Source organism: Sminthopsis crassicaudata, chromosome 4 (assembly GCF_048593235.1).
Source record: "Sminthopsis crassicaudata isolate SCR6 chromosome 4, ASM4859323v1, whole genome shotgun sequence".
Taxonomy (NCBI): Eukaryota; Metazoa; Chordata; class Mammalia; order Dasyuromorphia; family Dasyuridae; genus Sminthopsis; species Sminthopsis crassicaudata.
The window spans coordinates 463,946,646-463,957,531 of record NC_133620.1 but is presented as its reverse complement, the minus strand read 5'-3'; the positions used below and the strand labels follow the sequence as shown (position 1 = coordinate 463,957,531).

The following is a 10,886-nucleotide window of genomic DNA, read 5'->3' as shown; positions in this document are numbered from 1 at the left end:
ATATCCCTGAAACACACAGACATAGCCAGAAGAGAGCAGAAGGATGTTCAGAAGGGGACAGAAGATCTGCATTGGCTCTCCACTGTGAAAAAAAAATCACTGACTTAAAATAACCATAGCTAGCATTTAGACAGTGCTAACTCACTATATTCCAGGTGCTTTATACATGTTAAGTCTTTTGATCCTCACAATGATGATTCCCATTTTACAGCTGAGGAATTGAGGCTAAATAAGGCTAGAAACCAGATTGAACTCCAGGTCTGACGATCTATCCACTGTACAACCCAGCAGTCTTATTATTACTCATTGTTGATGTTGTTTTTGTTATTAATGTGGGAAATGGAAGCCCTCAAATGCTCCATTCTGCTCATATTCAAGAGTGTTCAGTTGCAGGCATCGCATTTTATTTTATTTTTCAAAACATATCTATAGATAATTCTGTAACCGTAACCCTTGCAAAACCTTGTGTTCCAATTTCTCCCCCTTTCCCCCACCCTCTCCCCTGGATAGCAAGTATTCCAATATATGTCAAACATGATAGAAATATATGTTAAATCCAACATACACATACATATTTATACAATTCTCTTGCTGTACAAGAAAGATCAAATCAAACAGAAAAGAAAATGATGAAGAAACTAAAATGCAAGCAAACAACAAAAAGAGTGAGGATGCTAGCTTGTGAATCACTCAATTCCCACAGTCCTCTTTCTCTGGGTGTGGATGGCTCTTTTCATCACAAGATCATTGGAACTGCTGACACCACAATTTAGAAAAGATATTAAGCCAGAGAAAATCCTGGGAAAGGGGAAAAGCCTTAAGTAAAAAGGAGGCATTTTTATCTGTCAAGTTCATAATAAAAATATTGTTTTCTAAAAAAGGAAAAAATGGAAAGTATTTAAAAAACACAGGGCAGAGATCAGAAAGCTGTTTGGTGGGAGCTGAAGACAAGCAAGATAAGTTTGTGATTTTATCATGTGATGAAAAACAACCTAAGCTTTTCAAAACAGAAATTCACAATTTTTACAATTCTCTTTTTTTTCTCTCTTATTCTTTGCCCACTGAGATGTTTGTATTTATTGTTGTGTGTTCAGTTCTGAATTTTAAAAAGTTTTTTTTTTGTTTTGTTTTTTTTTAAAGAAAGATTCCAAGTGAAGGAAGAGTCTGTGGTTCTCTGAGTGTTTGGAAGTTGTAAATGGAGTATGAGGAGAAGGGACATCTTCTAGGACAGGAAACTTAGGATATTGCTCATGAACTCGTGGGGCTTCTTAATATGGGTGATGTGGCCAGAATCAGGGATGTTCTGGAACTGGACTTCAGGGAACAGGAGCTTGATCTTGGGGTAATGACTTGGCCTGTCAAAGAGAGGAAAAAAAAATGAAAGCGTTGAAGAGAGGGAAAGAGGAAAGGAGAGGGTGGTAGAGAGGGGGAAAGGGGAAGAGAGAGAGGGAGAGTGGGAGAGGACCAGAAGGAAAAGGAAAGGGACAAAGGGAAAGAGGAGAGACAGAGACATACATACAGACAGAGATAACGAGACACTGAGAAGGCAGAGGGAACAGAGAAGGAAAAAATGAGGGGAAGAGTCAGAAATAGGCAGTCACAAGGAAGGAAGATGAGCAATGGGTATGGGAAGGGATAGGATGAAAAGCAGTTAGACAGATAGAAAGACATGAGAATCGTGAAGAAATCTAGGGGAGATTCTGGCAGAAGCCTCTCCTCCTGAGCCCAAGCACAGTTAAGCCCCCAATTGCCCTCTTCCTTGAGAGTGAAGAGTCCAACTGGGGCTCAAGAAGAAAGATGGAGGACTGGGAGTTTGGAGCCCGCCTTACGGGAGGAAGGGCGAATGGGAGTCTGTGAGGAAGAGTGTGCGGCCGCGATAAACTCCCTGGATCTGAAGAGTGTCCAGAAGTAGCTGTTTTTGCTGCTGCAGGTTTTCACTATTGACGTTCCATACATACTTCCCATTGGTCCGATCCAGGCTGTTGAACAGATACTGCCGAATACTAGAATCCTAGAGGGTACAAGGATCTAGCTGACCCAGCCTCGGGGGCTTCCACCTTCCCCTGAGACCCTTCTCAGCCCAAGCCCAGACCAGAGTCCAACTCCAGATTGTGCCCTTTCTCCCTTCATGTCTACAAACATTTAGGAAATGCCTCTTGGGAGGAAGATAAGATGCTGGGAATACAAAGGAAAGGGAAGATAAGGTCGGCCTTCAAAGAATTTATGCTTGATTCCCCCAGAGGCCTCCTGGGCTGCCCCCTCCAGCCCCTGCCCTCCCCCTCCCTCTCTCCGGAGGACTCCAAACTGCACGGTTTGCTTTGTGGCTTCTGGAGTCCATCTCCACACCCCCAGCCCTAGCAGTCCCGAAAATCACCGTAACGAATGGCTTCAGATACTCATTGAGTAATTCAAAGGCTTGGGAGTCGGAAAGATCTTCAGGGATGTTTAGAGACTCCATGAGAGGTATGATTTTAAAGACATCCGGTAAGTCCGGGATCACCAAGGGGCTGATGTCCACTGAGACCAAGCGTTCCACCAGCTCTGGCTGAAGGAGAAAGCCCATCACATAACGACCTCCGACCCCCTCCCTCCTGTCCCCCGTTCCCAGCAATGGGAGCCCAGATCCCCAGAGGGGAAGGATGCCCATTTCACAGACTGGTACCATCCTTTGCATATTCTGGGTTAACCATGGAGAAGGGGTAACATTTATGAGGAAAGGTTTTAAGAACTTCACTCTGAATCCTGAAATCCCCCAACACTGGGGAGAGGCCCCCTCAACTTCCCTTCAGTCCATTAGGATTTAGAATGTGTGAAGAAAACCTGGTGTTCCTCGGGGAATTCTCTGCTTCTAGCCCCAGTGTTCACTCGCAGCCTCACTCTACCCACAACTCCACAGGTAACTTCTTGGGAGGAACCTTGGGGGGGATTACAAGCTATGGACAAGTTGGGTGTTCTCCCCCTTCAGCCTTGGGGCCCCCTCACCTTCTGTAGGGCTAAGGTCATGGCTGTCTTGCCTCCCATGCTGTGCCCAATGAGGACGCAGGGGCCGAGTCCTAGCTTTTGTAGGAGAGCCTGGAGGTCAGCGCTCATGGCCTCATAACTGCAGTCAGGACAATGGGGACTCTCTCCGTGGTTCCGAGCGTCCACTATCAATACCTGTGGGGCAGACACCGAGAATTATAAATTTCCCAGATTCCTTTCTCTCCCCTCTCCACCCTGGGGGGCTGACTTACAGCAGGAGTCCCTCTGAGGACTACCCGAGTGTCCGGGAAGCAAGAGTGATCCTTGGCAAGAGAAAGAAGGGGGAAAGATGGGACCACAGGAGGACAAGTGCATCAGAAGGAAAAATATCCCTCCCCCTCCCATCTTTGTCCCCCTTCCCCAGCCAGAGCTGGCCCTTCAGCAGCCTGGTTCTTGGGTCCCCATTCCCTCTTTTCCACTTTCTTCCTATTCCTTTTACTTTCTTATATTAGGGAAGAATGTAACTTCATTACCCACAAAGACATTACCTTTATTCACTAGTAGGGATTTCTGCCATTTATTTTATACATTTTATTTATAAAATTTATCATTATAAATAAAATATAAATTGTATTTATAAAATAAATTTCTCCTGGGCCATGGTGAAATCTCTCAAACGATATAGTTTCAGCATTCTAGAATCCCAGGTGTCAGTACCGGAGATATTTAGGGATTCGATGAATCTCGGAGTTGGAATAAACCATCTGGTCCAACCCACTGCTGAGCAAAAATGCCCAGCAAGTCATCGTCTGGCCTGGCACGAAAGCCTCAGGAGGAATGACCACGCTGCATCTGGTGGTTTGTGAGTGGACTTCTGATGCCCTCAAACCTCACCTACTGACTGGAGATGGAGGCCCTCCTGCCAGCCCATCTTGGGCGCCCCATCCCCCTCCATCTTCTCTTTCCCCCCTTGCTCCCTCCGGACAGACTGTTCCCTCTCCCAGCTCATCTGCCATTCAGGAGTATTACCTTCCTGCCTGTCTGCTGTGCCAGGGTTTTGGCTTCAGTCTGGAAGATCTTTTTGTTGCTAAACATCCCGTGCAAGAAGACGACAGGGGGGAGGGCGTCCTGACCATCCAGCAGCTTGTAGGAGAGGGGCACTGGCCTGGCCAGGGAGGGAGAGAGGAAGAGGAGGGATGGAGCACATTAGAGGCATGGAGGATCATGGGATGCTAAGGGAGGGCAGGGTCTCCTCTCCCCTATGCAGGGGGCTCTGATGGAGAAGTGGGTATGTCCATCCATGGGGGGGAACATGTGGGGTAAAACGTCCAGAGAGAAGCAGCCCCAGGGGCAAGCGGATGTGGGGGGAAGCAAAGGGAGGAGGGAGCCAGCCACAAGAAGGGGGACAGGAGGGAGGGGAGGAGCAAACACAGGAGAAGGGACAGAAAAAGGAGAGCTGGGATTGTACCTGTAGGAGGAGGGGAAAGGAAAGAAGAAAGGCAAGGAAGGGTAAAGGGGAGAGAGATGAAATGAAGGGGTGTGGGGAGGAGGAAGTGGAGGGAGGGAAGGAGAGAAGGTAGGGGAAAGAAAAGCCCGATAAGGAGGAGAGTGTAAAGATGAAGGGCTAAGAGAGGACCCCAGGGAGAAGTTTGGAGAAAGAGGGGGCAGTGGGGAAAGAAAAGGTATTAGTGCAGGCAGAGGGAAGGGAGAAGGACTTGGAGGACGGGAGGATAGGGGAGCAGGAGAAGGTTCAGGGAGCAGGAGAGGGCAGAGCTGGCCCCGGAGACTCTGGACTGACCTGGGTCCACTGCTCCCCATGGTGGCCAGGGAGCGCCTCACGCCTTGGATGGGTGAGATCCAGAGGCGCGAGGATCCCCAGAGGAGGGATCTCCAGTTTCTAGCCCACATGCTGAATGAGCACAGCTGCCTTCTGCTCCCACACTTTGTACTCCACCTCTGCTGCTCGGGCCGGCCCCGGCCCCGGTTTTGTCCCACCCCTTGGCTGTTGGGCCGCCTTAAAATCCTCCCCCTCCTTCCAATCAGCTAATCCACTGTTCCTTCCATTGAACCACATTGTCCCAGGTGCTGGAGCCTGATAGTGGGTTTAGCTGACACCTTGCTCCAGACTTTCCCCTTCTGCCTTTTGTGGGATCAGAGTGTGGTAGAAATGGGGGGACCCTTGGAAATCATCTGGGGCACTGTTCTAGGATGAGCTGTGTGACTTTGGACAATGGAAAACATTCTGGAAAATGAGGAGGATCTCTTTATCTTCATAGGAGAAGTGAGGGACTATGGATGTGGAACATCCCTATCCTTTCAGACTTGGTTGATGTTTTGATTCATGTTTTACAGAATGGACCCCCCCTCCCTTCTTTGTTATTCTTGGAGTAATTCTTTGGGGAAGAAAGGGAGAATAAATTTGGAAATGAAAAAAATTTGTAAGAAGTGATGCAAAAATCCCAGGATGCCATGGCTGCCCCAGGGAGCCTGAGGTGCTCTCTTCCATTAAGGGACCCCCAACTTTGGCATTTCCTGGCCCTGGTTCAGTCCTAAGAAACCTAGCCTCTCAAGGGAAGAGATAGGCTCCCTCCCCCGCTCCATTGTCTCTGGCCTTCCTGCCTTCACCCCAAATCTGGTGTGATTCATATACCATGAAAGTCCCTTTCAGAAAGGCACTCACTTTACAGAGTTAATCAGGTATAGGACAGCTATTTATGTCTTTTGTCACAAAAGGATTATTTTTTTAAAATAGTTTTTATTTACCAGATCTATGCATGGGTAATTTTACAACGTTGACAATTGCCAAACCTTTTGTTCTAATTTTTCCCCTCCTTCCCTGCCCCCCCCCCCAGATGGCAGGTCAACCAATAGATGTTAAATATGTTAGAGTATAAATTAAATACAATATATGTATACATGACCAAACAGTTGTTTTGCTGAACAAAAAGAATCGGACTTTGAAATCGTGTACAATTAGCCTGTGAAGGAAATCCAAAATCCAGGTGGACAAAAACAGAGGAATTGGGAATTCTATGTAGTGGTCCATAGTCATCTCCCATAATTCTTTCGCTGGGTGTAGCTGGTTCAGTAGCTGGTTCAGTTCATTACTGCTCTATTGGAGCTGATTTGGTTCATCTCATTGTTGGAGAGGGCCGGGTCCATCAGAATTGGTCATCATACACAAAAGGATTATTAAAACAAAAGTGTTTTGACAGAGTCTTAAACCATCAACCAGAAACCAGAGGCTCCTAGCAGGAGGTTGATACTTAAAAGGTTAAAAACTTTTTGTGAGGGTCCTGAACATCCCTTTCTCTTTCACCTTGGCTCTGAGCTGTCTAAGCAGCTTCCTCCAAGTCCCGATTTTCCTGACTATCCAGAGCATGGCATAGGCTGTGAGTGAGAAGCCAGGAGGCAAACCTGCTGCTTGGTCCCAGGAGCTCTCACTGGCTCTAGATCTCTCAATTTCACAGGGCAGCTATCAAGGTTAGTGACAATCAGAACCATAGAGATGGAGAAGTGAAGGGGGTCTGCAGGGCCATCTAATTCATCCTGTTCAGTGAGGAAATCTTTACTGTGCATCCCTGACAAGTGATTATCCAGCTTATGCTTTGAGCAGATCCCAGCATTCAGCAGGCAGCTCATTCTACCTTGGACAGATCTATTAGCAAAATTTTCTTTTTTAATGCAAAAAAGAGATTTGATTCCTTGGTTAGTTAAGAACTCTAGTTCTTGGTCATTGCTATGACCAAGATTTCCCTAAGATTTCCCTTGGATGCTCTAGCTATTTAAATTGTTTTTTTATTTTTGTTTAAATGTTTTTTTACATCCTGTGAAAATGGAATGGCTAATGACTTTACTGATCACCTCAATTTGCCCAAGCTCCTTTTCTATCCAGAAGAGGCCAGACTGACCCATCCAGTAAGAGAAAAAACTGAGCATTCCTTCAGCTGCGTGTATCAGAACTCCTTGCAGTACTTTCAAATTGGTAGTTTTGTGGTATTGACATATTGACCCAAGAACTCTCCCAGCTAAAGCAGATAATCAACTAGAGTGAAAAAAAAAAGATCCCTGGATTAATTATAGGGCGAGAGCCTGAATTATTGTAAACAGTCAGGTAGCCCAGCCATTCCCTGAGGCAAGCATTGATAATCCTTAAATGAGTAGGCTTTTTGTTGTCCTTAAGTGAGCCTTTAAGAGTGAGCCCTGGTTTAATTCCTTATGAACTCCTTGCCTGGATGAAATTATCTTACTGTGTTACTGTGTCCAGTCTGTAGGCCAATTTATGATACCAACCCCTGAGGTTATTTTGGTCCTATAAAAGAATCTGCCTGTACCCCACTTCCTTGCTAACTTCTTTAGGAATTTAGCCGGGCTCATTAGGAACTGCCTGCCTTATGACAGCAAGTTCTCTAGGATCTTTGCCTTCCTTCTGCCATCATTTCCAGATTCATTCCAGTCCAAGAGGACTTGTTCCTGGTTCCTAATTCAAGAGGAACTTACCCCACTTTAGGGCTTGAATCTTCCCCCTTATTAATGACTAAACTCCCATTTGGAAATCAGTCTGCTGCCAGCAGCATACTAAGATCTTGTTTTGGAGGTGGTCAAAGCCTTCTGAGACCCCTCAACACCAGCTCAAAACCTCAATATATTTTTGGGGTTTAACTCCTGTACCCCAAGAAATTCATGTCAACCCCCAGTTTTAAAAACAGCCCAATCCAGAAGTGACTTGATAAGACCACTATTGGATTGCATTCTTTCTCCCACCCATTTTTGTCTTTATTAACTCTGCTGCCTATGGCTGCCTTGAGCTCATTTCTAATGACATAAGCTGAGATCTTTTGGGGGATTCCCAGAAGCCTGCAAACTCCCAGTTAAGGTTCAAATGCCCACTTAAGTGATTTTATTCAATTGGAGATCTTTGTATGATGGTCTTCTATTGAGTAGCCCAGACAGCTCCCAGCCCCAGGCCAAGATTTATCCCATATAACCCAGATTTTGTTAATCCATCTCTGCCAAATTCCTAACCAGGAGTTATGCAGGCTAAGAAAGCTTTCTTCTTAGTGAACAATAAAAATCCCTTTTGCCACACAGATTTCGTGTTTTCGAATTCTTTCACATAGGACCTATGCCTCCGACTAGAGGGCATCTCTCCCTCCTATTCCCACACCTCATCAGTAATTTACTCCCATATATACATATCTGCCTACTTAGGAAGAATAAATCCATGGATAACTGTTTTGTCTTTCTTAGATTGAACTCTGGGGAAAAAAAGGTTGACAATCACCTATGTTTCCATCTGTATCTTTCTCCTCTCCCATCGCCCTTTCTAATACAGAATTTTTTAAGAATCAGGTTTACATTTCTGGTTTCCACACTAAGTCTGTTATTTCTATAAAATTCTATAATTTATAATTTCCATATTCTATATATTTCTATAACTTTCTATAATTTATAATTTAAAATTCTATAAATTTCTATAAAATTTTCTATTAAAAAATTGCTTTCTATGGTTCATTTCCAATTCAAATGAAAATTGGTCATACCATGTCTGACTCTCACTCCCCCCTCTATCCCTGTCTCCATGCTTGTATAGTCTTCTCTTCATTATTTCCCCCTTATTATATTTCATTTCCTCTCATCTCCTAATAGCCAACAAAACAAGAACAAGTATCAAACAACAGCATAAATTCTCAGTGCCAATTCCTCTTGGCCCCTGGTTTTGTCTTTCTTTTCTGTGACCCTTGAAGGTGTTAGGATCCTGAAAGGTCATTCTCTCTTTTTTTTTTTTTTTTCAATGGGAATGTAGGCTTTTCATTTCCATTTAGTTACTTCAATTGTTCAAGTGTATTTACCTTTCTAGGTTTGTCTTGACTCCTGACACCTTCTATTCTATTAACGATTGACGTCTTCCCTTATAGAATAATCTTGTTTTTTGGAATAAGTTACCTGTAATTATAAATTTTTATCTTTTGGAATATCATAGTTCAATACTTAAAGTAGCTTAGTTTCTTGTGATACTTGCATCTGTTATACAGATTTGAACAGCTTTCTTTTATGATTTCTTGAAATATAATTTCCAGGATCTTTAGTCATGGTCTTCAGTTAACTGGACAATTTTTAAATTCTCTCATTTTGACCTATTTTTCAGGTCAGTTTTCATATTCATTTCTGTCCCTTTCCCCTTTTCCCCCATTTTGGACTTTGTTTTAGCATATCTTGCCATTGAATTTTCCTCCATTGTTTTGTTGGGACTCTCCCACTTCAATTATTCTTTCCATTTCTTGTTAATAAGTGAAATTCCTTTCCATGTACTTGTCTGAGTTATCCTTATCTCTTATTGTGGCTTCCAATGTTTTGAGGTGTACACTGCAAGTCACTTTTCCTGTACAATAATGGATATCTGTTTTGATATGTAAGGTTCATATACTGCTAGCTTCAGGTCTCCAATTATTAGAGGTCCCAAAATGGCCTACTCTTCCTCTGGTATGTCTTCACAAAGGACATATACAGGCTCCAGGCACTGACACAGAAGGTCATGTTGATTCCCTTGGTCAACTTCTCTTTCTAATGTTCTAGCCACATTTTCGTAGAGGTATAACCAAGAAGGATAACATTGCAACTATTTCTCAATCATTTTCTCAACTGATTTTTCTCAATCATTCCATCTGGTGCCATTTAAAAATCACTGCTGCAATATAAGTAGGAGAGCTAGATTCTTTTGCTATCTTTTACATGATCATCTTAAGATTTTGTCCCCTAGAGTTCAATCTAACAAAGACAAAGAGGTTATATCTGTGGATTTATTTCTCCTAAGTAGCTATGAAGAGGGTGAATGAAGAGGGTAATAAACTAAGGCAGAGATGGGTCAGTGGTTCTTTTCTGGCTGTCTGTTTCTCTCTCTCTCTTCTCCCTCCAAAGTACCAAGACTGGATTCTTAGCAAATGAATTCGCCTACTCAATTGCTGTGTTAAAACAAAATTTTTTGATTAGAAAAGGGGTAGGCAGGAAATTGGCCTCCAGGGAGAAAAGCCAAATTGCCAAGAAAGAGATGCTGTAGAGTCAGGCAAAAGGTTTCAAGGTAGAAAGCTTATTTGCAAAGAATAGGATTTTGGAGCTTCATTTTATACACAAACAGGATCATAAAACAGAGTTTGTATTTGCAAAGGACTTTTCTGCTTCCTTTGGATATAGAGAAGTGTGTATATCAAAGAAGTTCCTCAGGAGGTTGTAAATTCTTTGAAGTTTATATAAGACAAGAATTTCTCTTGAGGATGTAAGATTCTGTTAATCATTTGCATGTTGGGCTATCTACCTCTTCAGGTAGGCATGTATAAATGGAAGCATAGTTGTTGGGATATGTAGGTTGAAGCCCAAAAATATAATGGGATTGTGGGCTGGTGTCATGAGATATCTATCTCAAAAGAATTTGTAGGGTTAGATCATTTCCAGAGATTTTTATTATTACACCAATTTTCTTGTGAGATGCTTTTCTTTTTTATCCTGAGGCAATTGGGATTAAATGACTTGTCTAGGGTCTCATGGCTAGGATGTGTTAAGTATCTGAGGCTGGATTTGAATTCAGGTCCTCCTGACTTCAGGGCCAGTGCTCTATCCATTGTGCCATCAACTACTACTTAAAGGGAGTTAATAATTAACAAAGGAAAAGGCACAGACTAAAGTTCCCTAGTGGAACTCACTATTAACAAGGGGGAAGATACCATTAAAGCAGGCTAAATTCCCAATGAATTAGTCTCTGTGATGCTTAATAAGTGGGCTAGTTTCTAAAGTTACTAAGCATTGTGATGCTTAGTAAGTGGGAATTAGTTATGACCAGAGAACTTGCTGCCATAAGATGGACAGTTCCTACTGAACATGCTAGCTTTATGCCATGATATGGAGGCGAGTAGATAATTACTAATTTAAAT

General features: G+C 43.4%; 1 protein-coding gene across 1 annotated transcript; it reads right to left on the bottom strand.

Moving 5' to 3' along the window:
• Positions 1-382: 382 nt before the first annotated feature.
• On the bottom strand, positions 383-4,904 carry LOC141540264 (sn-1-specific diacylglycerol lipase ABHD11-like). The gene is made up of 6 exons (XM_074264072.1): positions 4,760-4,904; positions 3,991-4,126; positions 2,983-3,156; positions 2,375-2,545; positions 1,830-2,011; positions 383-1,355 (listed from the first exon to the last, which is right to left on the bottom strand). The coding sequence occupies exons 1-6, from the start codon at positions 4,867-4,869 to the stop codon at positions 1,223-1,225; spliced, it is 906 nt and encodes a 301-aa protein (XP_074120173.1). The 5' UTR covers positions 4,870-4,904; the 3' UTR covers positions 383-1,222.
• Between the last annotated feature and the right edge of the window lie 5,982 nt (positions 4,905-10,886).

What these genes read in the sequence shown, in the direction of transcription:
- LOC141540264 (XM_074264072.1), bottom strand. Translation starts at nt 4,869, where the DNA reads ATGTGGGCTAGAAACTGGAGATCCCTCCTCTGGGGATCCTCGCGCCTC. An exon ending in ATCTGAAGCCATTCGTTACG is followed by an intron (nt 2,012 to 2,374) that starts GTGATTTTCGGG and finishes TGTACCCTCTAG; the next exon opens with GATTCTAGTATTCGGCAGTA. An exon ending in TCCCATTCGCCCTTCCTCCC is followed by an intron (nt 1,356 to 1,829) that starts GTAAGGCGGGCT and finishes TCTCTTTGACAG; the next exon opens with GCCAAGTCATTACCCCAAGA.